Raw genomic sequence first — 22668 nt, forward strand, 5'->3', positions numbered from 1 at the left:
CTCCTGTGGATTTTTTTGGCTTGCACCAAAGTCTTGGTCCACTTTGCAGTTGTAACCTGTTCTATATTTAAAGAAAAAAAAAAGGATTATTTTCAGTGAATTTGATTTTGATGTATAAATAAAAATAGATAGGGAGACTTGGAAGCATCTGCATGAAAAATACTGTGGAAGGGAGTGAGACCATCTTGACATAAGGAAGATCTGGCAAAGCCTTGGAAAGGACCAAAGCAATATTCACGGAAAGCTTACAGGAGATGCTGAAAGCTAGAGAGACTGAAGAACCAAGCTTGCCATGAACTACAGAAGCTCAAAGAATAGAAGTTAATGATGGTGTTAGCTGATGAATAGTGTCAAAGGGAGCAAAGATCAGTTGGAATACACAGACAGTGGCTCTTGGACCTCAGCAAAGCTGACAGGAGCAGATAGTGGCTCTTGGACCTCAGCAAAGCTGACAGGAGCAGATAGCATGGAGTGAAGGCCTGCAGAAACAGTGGAGAGCTGGACTAGTATCGGCGGGAAGGAGCTCTGATCCTGAGAGTAAATGGGCAGCTCAGCAGTAAGGAGCTTGAAAGTAACAGAAAGCAAGCAAGACTTCAGAGGCCATTTTCCTATTTTAGTCTGATTGTACTGCAAAGGGAGGCAAAGGAAACAGGAAACAGAAAAGGGCATGAGGGATGAGCAGAGTCAAGATGAATGAAATCAAAAGGATCAGGAAGAAGAATTGAAGTAAGTGGCTTCTGTAGGAAAGATAACACTGTTTTTCACAGACCCAAATGCAAGGTTTTTTTCTTCTGGCATTTAGTTGAAAGTTTACATGACATTCAAGTGACAGTGCAGCAGTTGCCTGGAAGGTATGGCTATGTAAGACTAATTCATGAAGACAGGCAGACGTAAACATGCAGATATAGTCAAAAAATGAGACAAGTTTCTATTTGCATTGGTAGACTACAAAGGTGAATAAGAATCTCAGTCTGAATTGCCTTGATGCATCTGAAGGTAACATTTGGCACCTTAATTACTGATTATACTCCCCACAAAGAAAAGAGTTAGACAATTGCATAGGAGTCTGTTGAGAAAGATAAAAAAGGTGGCTCCAAAGAGAAAAGAAAAAAAAATCATAATCTCCTGTAGATACTGTGATGCTAAAGTAAAAGAACACTTCAAGCCAGATTTTGATGCCAGCTTGCATGTTGCCTAGTACTTTGTAAGTACTAGACACTAACCTTGCTAGAACTAACGACAGAAAAAAATGATTCTCACCATAAATTAAGAGCGTCAGAATCCAAGTGTCCTAAGTGAAAGTGAGATTTCCCCCTCTCTTCTGAAATCTGCTAAGTGCTGAAAGAAAAATACCCAAGAAAACACAATCATATTTTTTGCTCACAGATGGATCCCAGTTGGAAATTCTTGCACGTCAAGAGTATCTGACCACTTAAAGAGTAACAAACAACTGCTTTGCTCGATACACATGCAAGCATAGATCACAGTGGGACCTTGGCTAATATTTGTAAAGCTGTATTTCAGAGGTTGGGTAAGGGAAACAAAGAGTAGCTCTTTGACGAGCTATGTTGTAGATGAGTTACAGGCCTTTTTTCCTGCTTCCCCACTGACTTTATTATGGACCAGTCACCACTTCTTTCGTCATTTCTTTCGTGCCTCATCTCTAGCTTGTGAATTTCACTTTTAAACCTTTGGGGCCATATCCTCTTTCATGATGCATTTTTTTAATTGAATTTACTACAGAGGGGCACTAGTCTTACCACCTACAGGTCCCTAAAGCACCACTGTAATACCAAAGATATGACGTAGAACCAAGAGTACCAAAGTCTTACCAGTAAAGACTGGATGCCAGTTTGAAGACTTTGCTTGCAGGACCTGGAGAGGTGGCAGTTGCTTGTTACCCTAAGTATTTTTGCATGCTTTTATGCACTAGAAAGCATTCTTACAGGCCTATTAACTATCTCCCAGCCCTATATGTGGATGCCATGGCAATTGCTCCAGTCAGGCTAGTGGGCTAGATTGGCCTGCAGTTTGGTAGACTGCATAAGGGCAATCTAAGGGAAAATTTTTTCCATCGGGTTTGTTGAAATTGAGATCTAACATGGAGGTTTCAGGAAAGCATTGTCATCTGGATGTTCTAAAGTGCAAATTAGTTGTATTTACTCTGGAACATTTCCTTTTGGAGCTAAAGTGTCTTCTTATTGCTCTGGAACCTAATTCTGAATTCTGTCTCATAGTTGTGATTTAAACCTATCTGAACAACAAAGAAAAAACAGAGACCCATTGTCACTGATTGGCTCTCTCCAAGTGTAGATCACTAATTGTATTTGAAATTATACAGATAATGAGATGTTGAAGAAATCGGTCACCAACACATCTGGCTATTTATGGAAGTCTTGCAGGAGATTCAGAACATTTGGACTTCAAGGCATGCTTAAAGCTAGACCATGTTTAGTGGTGGTTCTTAACAGCTATGTCTTGATGCTGCACCATCTTGAGGAGTACGGTGCAGCAGCTCGGCCAGATGCTACTCTGGTATAATGGCAATGAAGTGATTTACAGTAGGGAATTTAACCTGAACCAGCTGCAAATTCCTAACTCGTTACATCCAACCTTACTTGTTCTTGCTATTTCTCAACAAAGCTACAGATTAGGTGACTCACTGAGTGTTTCCATAATTCATGATGTTTCTATATGTCCCTCAAGAAAAGTGACCTGAATATGGTCTGTATGCCATCTGTTGGGCTAGTAAATAAATAGATAATATAAATAATATGTAAAAAATAATGAATATGTATTCATGCAGTTTATTTACTATCTTTGCTAAACATAATCGTTATAGCAGCAGAAATCTGAAAAGGGTAGCAAAACTTCCTCATTATCCTGTGTGTTCGTACTACGAATCGATGAAGGGCCAGAACCGAACAAGAAATATGACTGCTATATCTATTTTCCACTTAAATTTTCAAAGCATAACTTGAAATTTGAAACACAAAGTGATCCATACATTGCTACCCCATTATTTTTCTTTGTTCTGTAGGTGACAGAAAGAGAGCTGAAATCTGGAGGGGCAAATACAGCCGTGACAGAAAAGAACAAAAAAGAGTACATAGAGAGAATGGTTAAGTGGCGAGTGGAACGAGGAGTTGTTCAGCAAACAGAGGCCCTGGTCCGGGGCTTCTACGAAGTAAGTAGCAAACAGTGCTCCACCATCTTCCATTCATCATCTCAATTTGATGACCCAATGGTTAAATTATGCATCAGCACCTTATGAAACAGCTAAAAAGGCACGGGTGGAAAGGATTGGAGCACCCAAATCTGTAGCTGCCAGGAGCCTTGGAGGTGACATGTCTAGCATTAAGGGAGAAAGGAAAGAAATGTGTATTGTGAATATGACAAAGCATAATGATGAAGAGGAAAAGGAAGCCACAGGTAGACATGAGACACCATTAAGAAAGATCACTGCTGTCCAGTCCCATAGTAAGAAAAGTGGTGGTTTGAAAACTTTGTTTAACCCTGCAACAACAAACTAAAGAATGGCAAGTCAGTTGGCTTATAGTCAACAAATTAAAAGAAAATGAAATGACAGATAACAAGCACAAAGAACAGTACTGGCAGCTGATGGCACTGAGAAGCCATGCACAGACATTTACGGGGGGTGGAAGCCAGTTAGGGTGACTTTGCAACTGAATAGAACTGATCAGAATTTTTGCTGTAGAATGGGATTTGCCAGGTGATTCTTTACAGTTTACAAAACTGTGCTTTTTCTCCATGTGGATACCACAGCCTGTTAAAGCTTTTCTCAAGTGAAGATGATGATAAGCCTCTGCTGCAGCTTCAGTGGATGAAGACCTGAGGACACTGTGACAACTGTAAACAAATTCCAACGTAAACAAAATATAAAAGAAATTCTCCATATTACAAATCCAGTGCCCATTTGACCATCAAAATCACTTGTCAGAACTAATGTAATGGTGAAGAATCTTCTGCGGTGAAGAATCTGAACTATGTCTTGTCACTTGTGTTGTTTTATTCTGGTCAAATCTCATGTGCCAGTATTGTTTGCAGCTCAGAACATCAGCAGAGGAGTGGAAGTTGTCAATCAGCATGCAGCCTTTGTCAGAATATGGAGCTGGCCATCAGAGCCATAGGTTTATGAGACATTACATCTGCTTTATTCAGTCTGAAATTGTGCTTACAAGTGTTTTGTGTTCTAGGTTGTAGACTCCAGGCTTGTCTCTGTTTTTGATGCCAGAGAACTGGAGCTGGTTATTGCTGGCACTGCAGAAATAGATCTCAATGACTGGCGTAACAACACAGAATATCGTGGAGGTAAACTGTCTGTTGATGCTTACTAATAGCTCATCTTTTTTCAGTCTAAATCATGAAAGACATCATCTGGTTTTTTCCTTCTGCCTTTCCTAAGGGAAGCATCTTATTTCATTCAGAAAGTTTTTGTGAAGAATAACTCATGGAACAAAATAAATAAGACCTCAAGAATTGATCAACAGGTTTAATAATACTGAAATTGCTTCTTCACAGATTTTACTTAGTCTCAATTTCTACTGATTTAACAGGAGTTTTAACTAGTAAGGACTGAAAAGAATCTGCAGTATTAGGTCTCAACATTACTTACTTTGATGACTGTGAATGAACTCCTGGCCTCACTGGAAATAATATCACAAGTCCTCTTGGCTTCAGCAGGGAATGAGGTGGAAGAGCCAAATTCCACAGGTCCCAATTATACTTCAACAAAATAGAGATTTTTCTTAACTGTCCCCTCCACTTAAACTATGTCAAGTTGGATTCCTTCCCTTCTCCTCTAATGCTTGGACTATTTTTGCATTAAATGCTGAGCATGATTTATCCAGGCTGTCTTGAATGATGGATAAATGTGAAATCCACCAGTTCTGCACTACAAAAGGAAAGTCCCTGAGGTTCACATATCCTCCCCTGAAATACAAGGCATAAGTCTTTGCTGCTTACTGCTCAACCTTTGTGTTACCTTGAAATACTCAGGTAACCACAAGCCGGACTGGTCTCCCAAGTTATTTTCCTCCTCCTCTTTTCAGCATTGCTATTGAGACAGATTCATTCTGGGTTTATGCTGGCTTTCACTAGCCAGCATCTGAAGGCACAGAGCCCCTAAGGTGGGAAGTCTGCCAGGGAAGGACTTAGGGCAGCAAACTCCACTCCGTCACTCCGTATGTTGGACAGTAACACAACCCAGATAAGAATGTATTTGGGAACCAGAAATTTTGCTTGTTAAGTCATCAGGACACACACTGTGTGGTATTTCACTATTGGTGCTTTATATTTCATGCAGGTATGTGCTTGCCAAGGGATTTGTGGGAGGCCAATGTACCTTGGATTTCAATTTGAGTTTTAGGGTTTCAGATGAATTAGTCATATTGTAGGTCACAGCCTTCATTTTTCTGGACACTATCGCTTGTCAAGAACAAGATATGTTGTTTGATCAAAAGCTTTTCAGTAAGAAGAGCTGCTGTCCGTGTCAGTGGGAATGTATTTAGATGTTAAAATCACCGCTTAGAGAGTGTGAATTTAATTTTTCTCTCTTGCTTTTGTGTTTAGGTTACCATGATGGGCACATAGTAATACGGTGGTTCTGGGCGGCAGTGGAGAGATTTAACAATGAACAGAGACTCCGGTTGTTACAATTCGTCACTGGAACATCGAGTGTGCCGTACGAAGGCTTTGCAGCTCTCCGAGGGAGCAATGGGCTACGACGCTTCTGTATAGAGAAATGGGGGAAAATAACATCCCTCCCAAGGTATGTCAAGACTAGGATAAAAAAACAGAATCTCTGTGAGAAAGATGAGCCTGATACTTGGCTGCAGTGTCTCTTGCAGTGAAGGATAATAACTACATAATATGTTAATAAGGACATCCTGAAACTGCTGCAAAGAGACAAGTTTCAGTTTATTCTGTAACTGCATTCAGAGAAAAGCAGTTTCTTTTGCCACCTTTTTGATTTGCAGGCTCAATTTCATCTACTTTGAACCCTGGGAAATTGTCAAGATACAAATTTTCCTAGATCCAAATCTTATATCAAATCTTATATTTGATTCTGGATCAGATCTAAACCAGCAGAAGCCTGTCAGCTGGTTCTGTTTTCTTTGCCTCCAAAATGCCACTAAAAATACTTGTGAGGTTACAAGAATATGAAAGCCAAAATCTGTCTCTGAGTTTTGGGCAGAGACCTGAGTGTAATCCCTTCATTTGCTCTGATGGTTCCACTTTTTCAGCATGAGGAGGCTTAGTGAAGGGACCATGTGGTGATAATACCCAGTTTGTTACATTTAGTCCAGTCAGCCAACTAAGAGTAAATGAGCCATAGTATCACACAGAGTCAACAGACTTCAGAATGCTTCCCAAAGCAGGGGTCATCTTCCTTTCTAAAACGAAGGGACTGGGGCACAGAGGGGTGGTCTGACTTACCTAAGGCCACCCAAGAGAGCCATGACAGCCACTGATACATTCAGTTCTGAATTCTGCTCCAGCACTTTATCCCTTTATCTCCTTCCCCTCTGAACTGAGTCATCTTACCCTGAATGACCTAATGGCTGCCTGAGGCTCTACACCATCAAGATTATAATGCAGAGCATTCTTCATGGGCTGCATCTGAGGACCTCTAGGATACTTTTCCTAAGTGACCCTTTTACATAACATTTACCCTCCAAAGAATGCTTTCCTTGTGCACTACAAGGTCCTCATTGCCTACTCATATTTGAATTATCCTCCTGGAAATGAACAGGAAGCCAAAGGAGCCTGAAACTCTCACCTCACTCACATTTTGCAGCTTACTTGTGTGCATTCAATTTCTCTGGTGACTCCCACCAGGCCAGGTTGGCTAGAATCAGGGCAAATCTTCCATAGAAAGGCCCTAGCCCAGACAGGCAAAAAGGCTTAGAGATTCAGAGAGTCCCTTGGATTCTGTCATTTGCTTAGAGCTGCAATCCAAAGGAGGCTAACTACTTCCATGGTACACTGCAAAATCTGTTCTGCCAGACCTTGTGGACATAATCAATTAACTATGGGTCTGATACGGTTTTCCAGTTATCTGCCATCCATGTCGTCGTAACAGAAGCATGCTATAGGGCATAGACTTGAGCGGACCTTCAGAGCTCTCTGGAGAGGGAGAATCCAAATATTGTCAGCATCTGTCCAAGCACAAGCATGTTCAAGTCCATGTTGGTGCAGTGGGGATACACAGGAGCTGGGCCTGGGCATATCAGCAGACTTTATGACCTTGTATCTTATGTGAACTCCATTTAAAGTCAGGAGAAAGGAACGGAGTATTTTTAAGGTATGGTTCATCTCATCTTAACAGAGATTTTTAAAATAGCTCAGCTGAATCACACCTGGTATGTTCTGATTTATTTCCGTCAACTATAAACACTATACATAGAGCTGGAGCCTACATGAGAGCTAGATGTAGGCACTGAGATTTAAAAGCAAGTGAAAACATGTAAGGTCAGTGAAATGACTCGTGCCCTCTGCACTTCAGCCAGCATAACAGCCAGGAACAAGGAAAGAAAGCCCAAGAGCTAGTTTGCTGTGATTAGGCTTGATTTTAGCCTTGCAGCTTATCTATAGTCTGGTTCTATATATAGGTTTCAGAGCTGACTGAGGGCATTCCTGCCTATAGGCAGGCAGAACCTCAACGAGTGCAAGCTGCAGATGGTGCATTTCTGCAGAGCTCTCTCTGCACACTTTGCTGGGATGGCAAGAGGGGAGGGTGAGCTTGGAGCGGGCACAGAAAATGCCTTGGGCTGACCCATCCAGTTCTCCAAAGGTAATTGGCCTCCTTCTACTCTGCTTAAGTTTCTTTTGTGAACCTCAGCATTACTTATGACCTGGATTCAGTTTGCCCCAAGATATTCACGTTAACAACTTAAGTTGTCTGCTGATCACTGAACTTGTTGCTCTCCCTGAAAGGGGCCTCTTTTCCAGGTGAAAGTTGTTAGCACCTTTTAGAAGTATCAGAGCTCTGTGTTCATTTTAGCCAGAGGAAAAAGAAACAGCACTTGCTCAAGGGGAATAAACACAGCTTGATCACTGTGAATTTATTACCTGCATTTTTATAAAATTATGGGGTGCTGCCAAGTATACACAGTGTTAAGAAATATATAAAACACACAAGCTAAACCTGGAGTCTCCTTAAATCCTTAGTTAAGCAACTAAATAAATGTTATTTTAAACTTTTTTTTAAAAAAATGCCTGATCATGGATTGCTTGTGTTTATTTAGATTTAGTTATGTATTTACTTTAGATTTAGAGACTAAAAAAAGTTGTATGTCATATCCTGTGGACCTTTTGGCCCTATGATACACACTAACTTTACCTGCTTAATATAACTCGCAACAAATTCCTGTCTCCCACTAACTTTATAGTGAGAGCTACCCTTACTCCACATTTTCAGAGGTCTAGGGGAAAAAAGAGCTTTCCCACGTGCCTCAGCAATCATCCAACTTGGTCATTTGTGTGCTTAGATACAGATTTTGGCTTAAGTTCTTAGGCCCACAGTAGATGTGATAATCTAAGAGATGTTATAGTAGATGCTTTTGTAAAGTTCCAGGCACCTGATGCATCTGGCTTTCCTGCAGTCCAGGTAGAAGCTAGGTCACTGGGGATGTGTTAGTCTGGCCCTTGCATTCAGGTTTTTTAACGAAGTATCGAAATAACTTTTAGTTGTGTCAGAAGAGCCCAGGACTCCTCCTGTATTCTCTTCACTCCTCCTGCAGACAGCTAGGAGACTCTCTCACATCTTTGTCCTTATGCTTTGGTGATGAGAGTATGCAGCTGCAATTTGGTTATAGTGAGCACAGATGTGATGATGCCTAATGACATAACAGCATAACCACTAATACGTAATACCTAGAGTGCTTCTTGAAAACACTGTGGATAATCAAGTATTCTTCAGGGAAGCTGGGAAGCCAGAAGCTTTATTCTAACAAGCTTACTGGTGCTCTTGTTCATCAGGAGCAGTTCTGCTACATGAACACAGTACAGTGGTATAAAATACTGATGTAGGACAAACAAGAATTAGATCACAACATTGGGTTATTTCTTCAGTCTGTTTGTACTAGACACATTATTCCTATCTGTATCTTCTTTGATACATTACAAAGTGAAAGTAATGCATATCTCAGAGATGCTGCTCAAATCCTGGACCTCCAGACCATGACCCTTAAGCAGGTACCGAAGAGACAGCCAAATGTACAGCTTGTCCATGTGATTTATTCCAAACTGCTGTAGCAGATGAAATAACACTGAATAGGTAACAGGGTCAAACACTTATTCAGCAGAGCTGAGTTTTATTCTCCCTTTTTAATATGCAAAACTTTCCCTTAAAATAAAGGAATTACGTATTTACTTCTTGTAAGTGACCTGTCTTTCTACTCTCTAGTTTCCTGAGTAGGGATCTATGGAAAACTCATCGAGCTATAGCCTCTTTTGAAGAAGGAAGCCTCTATGCTTCTTCTTGGGTCATGTAAACATTTAACACTAAACTGGTTTCAGCAGTAGTTTTGCAAAAACTTATCCTTTGTTCCCCATCAAATATTAAAGAACAGACACTGATTTCATACCTGGAATAACATAGCTTCATGTGATATCGTAGGAACAGAACTTCTGGCCCAAAACACACACATTCAAAGAACCAGCAGTATTTTCTACCATAGATATAGGAGGAAACAGTTCCTTTTCTTAAAATCTCAGCCTGCAAAGTTCTGAATGCCTACAACTGCCACTGTCTCATCTTCTAGTTGCACTCCACATATGGACAAAACTCATGTCAGATCCAAGGGTAGTTCTGCTTGAGTAACAACTAAATAAGGATTTCAACATGTACCTCAGTTATTTAAATAATCGCGTTTGACACAAAGAGGTCTCTTTCCTCATCATTGTTGAGTTGTAACTACCTTTCAATCAAAAGAGATTTTCATTCAGCAGAATGATACTAGTGATTACCAGCATACTCTTTGCAGGTTAAGTATGACAAAAATTATCAGTGCTAGTAAATATTTGATCTTAATAGGAGAGTTCTGTCCTTTCTAGATGAAAAATATTTAAATAGAAATCCCCAGAATCCAATACAGCAATTAAAAAAGATTGTGTGTGACTACAAAGAACTTTGTTCTCATCATTTCCTCCTTTCCCAGTGGAGTGTGTGTGCACACTTTGCTGTCTTTTATCTTTTCTCATCTCCCTTCCTTCTCTTTTCTCTTTTTTCTCATATATAACAGAACTATCATCTACAAGTCCACATTCATCTATTAAGCGGTGGTTCCCACACAGCATGCCAGTGTTGCTTCTTACAAACCAAAGGTACAAAAGTAGATATCTGTGAGCCTTGAGGTTGATCCAAAGGGGGTTGTGAGTTTGTTTGAAGACAGCAAGGTGAAAAGGAGAAATGCACATTTTCTGTCTGACTGGCATGGTTATGTCAAAATGCAAGTCTTACTTTAGTTGGCAGGTTCAAGCTATAAATTAGACAGGAGAGGGCTCAGTGTGCATTTACTGCCTTTGGACTCTCATCATTATGGGGATTAACAGAAGTGACAAGGAAAGAAGAATGCAAAAAGCTTAAAAGCTTAACACGTAATTTTTAGAGAGAATTCGTAAAAGGAAAGAAATAGCACTGTGAACTGTCAGCAAGATTAAAAATTCAGACCTACTAAAACTGCTGTGAGCAATAAAAGCAAGCTGCCAGGAGGGATGAAATTTTAAGTGATCCATTTACTGCTTTACTTACTGGAGGATGAGGGTATATGGGGTTTAAACCATAAACAATATGGTTTACATGACTTGATCTTGCGTTTTCTTCTGGAGAAGCCAGAATGCTTTCCATGAAAGCCATTACCAATCTGATTCTTATTCCAGACCTCTTACTTCCTGAACACCCTCTCAAATGGGTGGAGGCTTAATTAAAGGAAGAAAGACTTTTCTCATTGCAATGACTGTTTCTTCTACTGCTGATGCAATGTTTTCACCCCAATATATACTGCAAGCCCATACTACAGAATAGCCTGTGTCTCCTGGAATATGTTTACTGCAGTCATTCTTAGTGGGATCAGTAGTAGGAGGTCAACATCGTTCTGAAGGAACTTACCCGCTGTAGGACAAGACGCAGAATTAGGCAATGGTAAATGTTATGGAAAATATTCTTGCCTCTTATTGCCCTGTTTACTTCAGCATCATGCAGCATATGATATAAACAGACTAGAGGTTCAGCTAAATGTCTTTGGTCCAGCTCAGAAAAGAAAGGTTTCAGCTTCTAATTGCAAGAGACAAAGGCTGTGCACAGCTACATGGAGAGAGGGAACACTGAATGACAAGGGGGGGGCAATCATCCTTCTCTCTCAGATAAGGCAGAATATATTGCTGAGTTACACAAGAAGACATGAACTGTGGCTTTTGCAGGAAAGAACCACTTGGGCTCATCACAGAACGCGTATCAGACAGTTTTGCACATAATTACCTAGCTGTAAGATTGAGTGGGTTTAATTGGCTTCACTAGAATTGCAGCAGATCTACATTCGTTTCCCAGAACAGAATTTGACCTCAGGTTTTGCTCTTTAGCCAGCAATATATTGTGGTTTGCATCTTGAGCAGGTAGAGTTGTTGACCTGCATAGTGCTCCTGAAAATTAGTTTTCCTTTTTGATTTGATGGGACTTTTTGGAGTGAAAGGATTTTTTTGTATAAAGTTGCTAGACTAGAGAACACAAGAGTATTGCTTGGCAAGATCCTTACATGCTTCTAAACACATTAACTTTTTCTTTCTTTGTAATGGTTTCTTTCCACAATAAAGTCCATGAGACCTTCTGTAGAAGCACCCACTTTTGTGAATCTTGTAATAGGACAACAGATTGATCTTTAGTCTGAGTTTGAACTAGGCCAAGAATGACTAAAAGTTAACAACATTGCAAGGTTGTTTCTTAGCCAGCATGAAATGAGAGGTATGATGATCAGTCTCCTACTAGGCAAATGTCTGCAAGAAAATAAACTGCAGAACCACTGGCTGTGGATATGTCGGCACTACACAATGCGATGCAAGACAGAGATGTCTGACATGCCATATCCTCACACAGTTAAATGTGCCCACAGCTGAATACCGTGCAGAGATACCAGTTCAGACTCAGTGTAGTTATATCAGCGCAATCCACACCAAAGCTGTCGTGACTATGCCACTCCCAGTTCTGGAGCTGTACAGCTAAGCAGGGTGTCTCCGAATGGCGCTCTCTCGGCTTGCGTAAATGTATCCGGAACGGACTAAGAGAACCTTCTGTTAATTAACTCCCAGTAGTTGATAAGTGTTGGCCGGGGACGGGAGAAACAATTAACATCATTGCCAAAGATTACTGAGATACACAATAAACAGTGCAGAGCTACTTATGGATAACACACATGATCTACCTTGTTTAATTTCAAGAGATGTATTAAATAATTGCTTTATTTATGCACATTTTCCTCTAACTCAAGTGTCCCCAGCTATTTCAGCAAATTCTGTTTATTGTACACTCTTCCACAGAGAGGCCAGCTAACACTAACAAATTTTCATTCAAGAGGGGGGAAAAAAAGATGGTAAAAGCTCTCCTAATTGAAATAGCATGATACAGTGAAGATTATCTGCCTCTGGCTATATCAATTGTCTCACTGCTTTTAATGATTCGCTACAGGTGCTTGATAAATCTCTTCCTTCAAATCTGCAAGTCTCAGGGCAGGCAGTCTACCAGTATCATTTCTTCTGACTTCATGAGTGGCCTAAGAGATGACTAACAGGCTTTCAAATAGTGTCCATTCTAAGATGGCTCTTCAGCTTCAGTACTGAAGAAATAGTGTTGTATTAAAGTAGGAGATAGAAGAGCTGGAAGGAAAACAACTTCCTTGCTTTTAACAATACCAAGGAGCAGATGATTAGACATTATTAGCCACTGAGGCTGTAGTTGCTTCTGTAGCATTTTGTTAATTCACATTTATCAGAGGGAGCAAAAGGAAACAAATACTCCTTGCATCATGCAAACCTCCAAGCTGACTGAAAAAATAATGTTAATGAAAGAGTGTCCCCTCCATTGAATGAGCTGCATGTTTTTCAGTCAGTTTAAATGGATGAACTGTTTGGGGTAGGGACTCGGTTCCATGTTTGCATAGCACCTCACATAGTGAAGTGAGATCCGCATCTGGGTCTAACCGCTGCCACCAGTAAAGCTGCAACAAGGTAGAAGCAAGACTGATTCCCATTCCATGGGTTCTTGTGAAGATGCTGCCAACTGGGGGTAAATGTAATGACAGAACTGGGGGACGAGAGGGTCATCAAGTTGGCAGCTTGCTCTGTGAAGAAAATATATTGCTTCTGCCTTGGTTACCACAAATAAGTAGTAACATTTAAAGGCCAAACTTGCAGCAGATGGCTTGCAGATGACTTACAGGAACATTTTTAGCAACCTTCCTTCTTCAATCACCAGGATTCAAGATCCTTGAATGGTCTTTTTCTAGTCTCATTGTAAGCACTCGTTGAGCTCATTGTGTCACTATAGTTCATCACATTATGCCTGTCCACTGGTGCAAAACTTAATTAGCTACTCATGTTGGATATACAGCTGAGCTGCATTTTATGGAAGAACTCAAAGCAACCAAAATTAGAGTAGTGGCATTTTTCTCTTTATCTGATCTCGTGTCACAGCTCTTCAGTGACCTCCAGCATACTTCTCCATGAAGATCCCAGCAGATGCCTGCAACATCTAATGAAGGGATAGCTTGTCTCTTCTATTTGAAATATGCAGGTGCATGCACATGTATATTTCAGTACTTTCTGACTTTTGGCAATTTAAGAATTTTACTTTAATAGTTAGAATTTCTTTTGATGTCTTAAGTGAGCTTGAGTGTCTTGAGTCTCAGCAGGAATTTTTTTCTCATTAGAGTGTTTATTTAAATTAAATTTAACATGCAGCATATTTTCCTTTTGCAGGGCACACACATGTTTCAACCGTTTGGATCTTCCACCTTATCCCTCATATTCTATGCTGTATGAAAAGCTGTTGACAGCTGTTGAAGAAACTAGTACCTTTGGACTTGAATGAGGGAGTTCAGGCACTTCTGGTGTTTTTCTGGCTGATGATGTCACCTTTCCTTTCCATCATTATTTGATCTTGGTTTCTCATGTTTTTATTTTTGAAAACAAAAAAAAACAAAAAAAAAAAAAAAACAAGATTGACAAAAGCTGTGCATGAAGAACTGCCGCCCTTTAAGATCTAACCTTCATGCTTTCATCCTCTTTCCAATGGACTGCTAGTCTGTATGCAATAGAAAAACAACTGTCTCGAGGTTTCTGTATCTCTCTACATACCTCCATTAATAACAATGAAAATACAGATGCAAGTTATGCTACACTTGACCAAATGTTAATAAATGTTTACTTCCATCTACGTTGATTAAAAAATAAAAAACCCTCATCAAGCATTCCAAGCTTTTATATGCCCACATCTTCTAAATCAATCCACGGTTCCATCTTACTTCTTAACAGTTGAATCCAGTACTAGGAGCTGGTCAAATATATCTTTAATCCATCCTTTTTTTCCCTGTATATATTGTCCATCTGAGAGACAACTATGAGCAAAACTGAAATTTTTATATACAAACTCATGATCCACATCAGTTGCATCAGCTGGAACTGGCCCAGATACACGGTGCAGATAAGACCTTCAAAAACTAAACAACAACCTGTAACGCAATGCAAAGCATAACAGCAGTTGTTATGATTGTTTCTTGCAAGTACTGGAGAGAACTTGCACTTCAGAGATACTGGGAGGGGCATCTCTATTGCAATGTTTACCACACAAGAAGCACAAGGTTGTGCACACTCAAGAAGGACGTGTTACTATGTAGCATAAAGGACAAGGCTCCCTTACCTTAGTATTGTATGTGATAAGGAAAGGGGGAAATAAGAAGAATGTTCTACTCTTATGAAAACCCTGGAGTTCTGTTTACCAGATCTTTGTTTTCTGATGTTTAAAATGCTCCTTTCCAAATGAAAAGTCTAGACAATACCATACCCTGTATCCAGAGCCATTTACTTTCTGTCAGGCTGGGCTAATCTATGGTTACTGTTTTTGTTTTTTTTTCCTTCCCTTCCTCCTAGTTAGGTCATTTTCCTTTCTTGTTCAGTGCAAATCTCCAAAACCTCAAGAACAGTTGTATACAGAAGGTTCTACTCTAGGGGCTATTATATGAGAAGCTGCAGTGAATGAGGGTGCTTGTTAAGGATGAAGGGGATTATAACTCTCTTTTGGTTAAGAATTTGTTGTAATTCCTCTTGGAGTAAGCCCCCAAATCCCTCCAGTCATATTAGGTACAACTAAATTAAAGATCTAGCTCTTGTTACTTCAGATATAACCCTCTTCAATTTGGTGTACTTTGCATTCTGGCTCGGAAGCCAGAGAATGAAATGAAAACAGCAGTAAACTTGTCTTTGGATGGATTTTGCTGAGGCTCAACCTCACAGCTCTGATTGTGTTCTACTTTTAAACTTTGCTGCCCTTGTTTTCTAATACCCATCTCAGATTGAAAGTGTTTGTCTTAACTGGGAAAAGGAAATATGAAGTATCTTTTTACTTCTGACAATAAGGGTGTTAAAGGATGTATAAAATACAAAGCAAGAGGCTTGTGAAGTAGCACTGAAGGTAAGTGAGAAAGTAACACAGCGTCTAGCAGTTCACATGAAATGCCCCTCCTTAGGGGCTTGTTACTGTTAGTCATGTGCTAGCTGTGCTTCAGAAAACAGTCAAACCAGGAGATCAGTTCAATGTCAGACACATCTTATTGCCATAAATTCTCTCTCTGGAGAAAATATCCGGGCCCAGCTTTCACGTGTATTTGTACGGTGTATAGAAACTCATCACATTCGATTGACTGCATTCTTTGAGTTTTAAGTCATTCTCCTCTGATTCTTAGGTCAATAGATGTTTGAACGGTGATTGACCCAAAGACATGTTTCTAGGCAGAAATAGTAGCTTTTTGTTAATGATATATAAAATATTTGGGATATTTAAATTGCCCCATTCATTCTGTCTCTGTAACATTTCAGCCACTTTTATACTAATTTATTGTATGACTTTTACTGAGGATCTATTTTATAGTACGTGTTATTTTTCATATTGAGGGCTCATATTAGAGTTGCCTACAGAGGCCTCAGCTACAGGCTAGTTCCATTGGACTAGTCACTGTAAATGATGCTTATTACTTCTACAAAGTAGTTCTGAGTCATCTATTGCACATGCCCAGCCCTCCTGCACAGTAGTGATGGAACTCTTTTTGTCTTTTTGTCTTTTTTCTGAGAGCATCTGTTACATGCACATGAATTACATCAGAGCGAGTCACACCAAGAGAGACCGAACAACTCAGTCGTCAACCTATGTAATTTCTGCCTCCTTCACCACTGGGCCCCAAAATCCAGTGATTCATGTACTGCTCCTCTTTTTTTTTTCCTGGTAGTGTTACAAAGTTACCTGCATTATGTCAAAAGTTGGATGTCTTCCAACAATAAAAGAAAAGTAGGAGAAGTATCCAACCGGTTGTTCCCAGTTTGGTCAAAGAAAATAGTGCATCAAGAGCTGTCTCATTAACATAGTAAAAAAGAAAAACAAAAAGTTCCAATCTTTACAATATTGTATAGTTAGAATTTTTTAAGTATTTAAAAACTATATTTTATTAAGAAAAAGTGAAACTATTTTTTGTAGCCTAATAAAAGATATTTGTATTTCAGAGACAGCATCAAACCCCACTGATTGAAACAAAAAAAGCTTTCTCCTGAAATTCTTCTTCACGTCATGTTATGGCACTCACTATACAGTACGAGCTAGATTAGGTGGCATACATCTCCATGTTCAGCAGATGCCATCTCAGGCAGCTTGTGTGTTCCTCATTTAGGAAACAAACAACATTAGCCAGCTACTTTCCATCAGAATCTTTGGCAAAAGCTGTCTTTCAAGTGCAGAGTCTAGAATATTTTTAAAAGGCTGTTTTCTTAAGTGACTGTGATGATATCAAAGTAACAAGAGCATTGTTACTTTGCAGGTTTTTCCTTGCAGGGTTGTTTGCTTTTTTTTTTTGTTTGTTTGTTTGGTTTTTTTTTTTTGTTTTTTTGTTTTTTTGGTTTTTTTGTTTTTTAATCTAAAGCTAAGAATGGGGACAGACAGTTGACTCTCTTCTTCATAAAACAAAGAGAAAGAAAATGCCATACTACTGTTCGCTTTTCTTGCTTTCTACTGTTCCACTTCTCCTCCCAAATGCCCTACCTCAATAGGTTTTCAAACATGGACATCTCCAGGATACCGGGATCAACCTCTCACAGTGCAATTCTCCATTCATTATATCATGCCAAGGGCTGAATGCAGTCCCCGTCTGGCGCGAAGGGGAAGCCGTGCATCTAAGTGGTACGGTAATGTTAGCGAGAGTAAGTGAGGCAGCGAATGGTGCTAACAGGAGCAGGGGAGGCACCCATCTCCCTTGCCTTGTTATTTAACCTGCCCATTATGCAAGCAATTGCCTTCGTTATTGTTATTACTGCATATAGGAGGCAAATACCCTTCCTTGTTCACCTTTCAGTTCAAATGCTGTTGCTCCCGTGCAGGATCCTTTGCGCTCTCCCCGGGTCTGCATTTTCACTGGTGAAGCACTGATTGGTCATTACAGAATTTCTGGTTTCATTATTTTCCCACAGGAAAGACTGTAAGATTTTCTATAGAGTAGATTTCTGGTAAAATACATCAGCAATGAAAGTCAAAAAAACCCACGATCTGTTCTGTTGCTTCACCTCCATTCCCTTGAAATATGTTTTGGCTAATTATTCTAAGACAAGACATCCATATCAGTAAATTCAAAATGCAAGTGAAAGAAATAGAACAGGAAATCTAAAGGAGTCTGTGAACTGCAGCTGTCAACAGAAGCAATGCAGGCTTGGTTGTAAAGGGGTGTTATCTTTCTGAAAGAGATTGTTGTGATGATATTAATGGTGGAGGGAAGGAAAATTTCTGTTCATGAAATCCTGATGCTATACTAGCATTAAGCTGAAGATATATGAATGAAAATAGATACTCTAAATCATCAGTAGGTCTTCCACCCTGAAATATTCTTACTGACTGCTCAAGTAAATAAGCTATGCAGGATTTAATCCACTACAAATATAACTGTACCTTATCATTGATTGCATTGGGTCTAAACTTTACAAATGTTGTCAGTTCAGTTTGGAGTATGTTGCATGAGCATTCAGTTTCAATCATGTAGTTGTGCGTATCCTGAATCTGACTTCTGTGTTTTAGGGAGATCCAAGGCTATCACAAGCCATATGTAACCAGTCCAAACTAAACCACAAAGTGGTCTGGAGGAATCATGAGTTTTGTACAGATCTGACACAGAAGACTTTTTTCACCCATTTTGCTCAAGTGCCCATGAACTTTTCAACGAATTGTAGCTAAGGTTTGCATTCTTAGTCTAGCCTGAGAGACAGCTGGGGGAGGGAATTGGGGAGGGGGGTTGTTTTTGTGTTTTGCTGGTTTGTTCTAGTTTCACTGTAACAAATAGTTGACATACTTCTAGTTGAAAACAGTGGGACACTGAATTTGGACACGGAAATCAATGAAGATGTAAGCTAAAATATAGCACACGGGATGAGCTAAACTCATCCTTTGCTATTAATCCTGTGACAGTCTATGAAATTACAAAAAAGATGAATCTGACTGCAGATTTAATTTCTATTGAAATAATAATTATTTGCCCTGTCTCCATGGTAACATTAATAGGGCTTCCCAGCAAAGATTAAACACTTTCAGTCAAATGCAGACCAACAGATCTTTCTATAACAAATGCGGTGCTTTTTTATTCTTATTCTTGCTGTACCTCAGTGTTCGTTATTAAAAAAAAATGACTGCAATATACTAAATCTGGGTTTTCCAGTTATCACAAGGTCCAAAAGATTGGATTGTTACTTTCTCTCTAGTGAGTCATGTAGTTCCTTTGTTCTAGCAGAAAAACAGATGCCTGTAGATAGTAGATACTAGGTATAGTAAATATTGTACCATTAGCCAAATTCCCTGCAGCTTCTGATTTATCTAACAGAAATGTCTGTTACAGATTTTGTTAAAGACTACATAAAGTCAGTGGCAGGAAAGGTCCTCATTACTGGACTGATTTTGCTTATATTGACAGAACAATGTCACATGATACTCAGGCTGTGCTTTCTATTCAATCATATCACTATAGAGGAATGTCAATAAACTCACTTTGTTATGGCATTGTGTGTACTGTCTATGACAAATAATTTCTTTTGTGGAGGACGTATTTTACTAGAGTCGGGGGATACTGGCACTAGTGGAAGTCCATTGACTTAAGGAATTGTGCTTCCTCTGTCAGGGCAGGATCCTATCCTTTCTCACCACTGCATTTAGGCGATTCCACTGCTTTCATTCAGGCTCTCAGGGTTATGTGTCTAAAACCTGAGGTTCTCCACATAATGTGCATAACCGAAGCCCCTGTGCTCTCCTCGACTATCCTAAGTTCAGACCTGCTTGAACGCATGCAAGCTTGTTCCTTGTTATAGAATATTTCCAGACAGATAGAAGGACAAAAGAGATAAATACTACTTGTGTGTACCTCACTTCCAAGCTTCATTACTTCACTGCAGGTAAGAAATGCAAGTGCAAGGACAACTTTTAATAGCATATGCTGGGTCTGCACTAAGTTTCGACAGCAAATACATAGCAGATGCTGTGGCATTCTTAGTACGTCACACCCATTTCTCTACTGCTCATAAGTGTAGTATCTCAGGCATGCTTCATTAGCACATTCCAGGGTAGATTAACATGCCTCAGATACACTCAGCGGACACCTTGGTGATCACACCTTTTTCTTACATAAATGGCATCTCACGATGGATCATTATCAGTATAAACTGAACTATGGGGAAGCTTAAATCAAATACGAGGAACAGTTTTTGCATGGAAAAATAAAAAACAACAGAAGGGCTACAAGGAAAATGGTAAGTATATCTTACATGAGGCAAGCAATTTGGTACCAAATGTGCAACGATGTGACTGTGACAATTGTAAGAGGCCTTCTAGAGTCAGCACTGCATTTCCTCTCACGTGTAGCGCTCAGCACGTGCTCAAGCTCAAGGCCAGCGCTAGCTTTCCCGCGGCAGGGACACCGGTGCCGGTGGCAGCACAAGCCAGGCTCACAGCCCAGTCTCTGTTCAGGATGTGTGTGTGCATGTGCACGCGCGTGTGTGCATGTCTGTTGTGTGTGTGTGCATGCAGAGGTGGAGGGAGGGAGGGGAATGGTGTTTGTGATACTAGGCTACATTTCTCTGAACTCTTCACCAGTAAAGGAAGGAAGAAACAATTTTACTAAAAACCAGCGAGATGAACTACTGAACATGAGGATACAACAGAGGAATACGTTTCTGTAATGCTGATCTATTTATGTGGCTGGAACTATGCAGAATCCATTACCAGAATCCATTCTATGGTATACATTACTGAATTTCTATTAAAATATAGTCTGTCTGAAACCTCAATACCTACATCAGATGTCTTTCTTGGCATGCTAACAAAACTCCATAAACCTATAGGATATTAAAAATATAGTCACTTCACGTAAGTATCAGAAATAACGTGGCAGCAAAGTTATTTGCTAAAATGGACAATCAGCCCGTGGCCTGATGCTCATTTTTGTACAAGAAGGCACACCGGACAATAGCTGTTACTTCTCAATCATAATGAAGAACAAATACAGAAAGGATCCATTATATCTCCTCTAAGCATAAATCCTCCTTGAGTTGCAAAGCTACACTTTTATTGATTTTTAATTTAATTCTGGTAACCTTCAAAAGGAATTTTTACCAGTTTTCCTGAAAATATCCTTCACGGAGTATATGGTTTTGTTTGTTTAGTACCTGCCTTGTGTTTGTTTGTTTTATTTTTTTTAAGTCCCTGCCCTCCTGGAATAAAGTTGTGAAGCAAAAAAACCCGACACATTATTCTGTCTGAAACACAAGCTCTGGCTCCTTTTTTAAATAAAGCTTTGGTATAAGGCACATTCACATTGCTCTAACTCTAGTGCCAATGAAGATCATCCCTACTCTTCTAGGGTGAGTAGAACAGAAGTCACCGACGAATAAACAAAGAACACAACAGAGGATTTCTTTCCTGAATTGCTGACAGGCAGGATTTCAAATGATAAACTTCTATGGTATAAAAATACCGGACCTTTATGAGAAAGCTTTCAGTGACAGTAGCAACAGTAGTAGTAAGTCACTTGCCTTTCCTTTTATGAAGAGTAATACACTTTATGGACATACCTTTACAGCTGAAAATTTCTGACCTGAAAATAAAAAGACTACTTTAGGTTATTTTCTTTCCCAGTTATAAAATGAATTTGTGAAAAAATGCCACAAATACTCTGCAGCATGATCCATTCAATCCATTTCAAGACTGGACTACAGACAGCAGCTGAAGAATTACTGTTGTGAATGATTTATTAATGCTGCTTTTCCAGAATCACAGCAGCACACAAAAACAAGCTACCTGCGCTCAGATTTTTCTGTTTCCAGCACTATAGGCTTCAGTCTGTAGAGAAAGCAGTGTAAGTACCTAAGCAGCCCGCTTCATGGAGTCATTGTATTTAGATAACAACTTTTCAGGAATGCAGCTGGGGCAGCACTGGAATCTGCTTGGGAATTTTGGTACAAGCTGTGATCTGACTTCTATACCTCTTAAATATTTCTCAGTATTTGCATTTCTGAAGCAAGTCTGCTTCAGAAGCACAGATCTGAATTCTTCTGAATGATTGAAATTAACACAGATTACTATAAGGTGATACTTAAAATGTGTGAGGCTATTTTACTGACAGCTTTGTCATCTTTGCCAATTGAACATAAACCTTCCCACTTTCAGTATATAAGTTGACAGCTCTAGTGATTCATGCATTAATTAATATACCTGGGCTTTCAGAATTTAACCCCTGCTGCTATGGTATGTAAAGCACACAACACAGCTTACGAACATATTAATTGTGTTTCTGATGCATATTTAAGTTCTCCTACTGTACAAACTGAGACAGATTATTTTTATGCTCTGCACATAGACATAAAAAAGTAGCATTCCATCCTGGATTTTGTAAAATATAAAATCTACCTTATTTGTGAAAGATGAACCAGTCTGTGGGACAACATGTGCGCTGAAGAAGCTGTGATACTGATCTGAGGAATACCTGATATAATGAGTGGGGATCTATACTATGTGTTTCTCTACTGGTAAATTAATGTTATTATATAATGTATGCAAAACATTGATGTGGAAATTTCTGCAAAATGTGGATCTCTGCTCACATGGGAGAGTGTCTTGGAAAGAATACTCTTAGATTCCCCTACAATAAGTACATTCATCTGTCCTGAAAATGATTAAATCAAGCATTGCAAGAGAAAAATAGACCTATAGTATTGGCAGGTGGATAGCAGTTTATATTTAATCTTTCTCATATATAAAACAATAATTCAAGGAAGCTGGCAAAACTGACGCCTAGTGCTGCCACTTAGTGGATCTATGCTTTTACTGTTGAAATTGGAAAAATGAAGATTAATAACACTTTTTTG

The 22668-nt window shown here is 39.5% G+C and overlaps 1 protein-coding gene across 1 annotated transcript in view; it reads left to right on the forward strand.

Moving 5' to 3' along the window:
• Positions 1-14143, forward strand: part of HECW1 (HECT, C2 and WW domain containing E3 ubiquitin protein ligase 1) — a 177678-nt gene extending 163535 nt beyond the window's left edge. The window contains exons 24-27 of the mRNA XM_062567920.1: positions 3041-3187; positions 4218-4332; positions 5593-5791; positions 13993-14143. Coding sequence (XP_062423904.1) covers positions 3041-3187; positions 4218-4332; positions 5593-5791; positions 13993-14104 — 573 coding nt within the window. The 3' untranslated portion in view covers positions 14105-14143. The remainder of the gene's footprint in view (positions 1-3040; positions 3188-4217; positions 4333-5592; positions 5792-13992) is intronic.
• Positions 14144-22668: the final 8525 nt, after the last annotated feature.

This window comes from Rhea pennata, chromosome 2, assembly GCF_028389875.1.
Source record: "Rhea pennata isolate bPtePen1 chromosome 2, bPtePen1.pri, whole genome shotgun sequence".
Classification (NCBI taxonomy): Eukaryota; Metazoa; Chordata; class Aves; order Rheiformes; family Rheidae; genus Rhea; species Rhea pennata.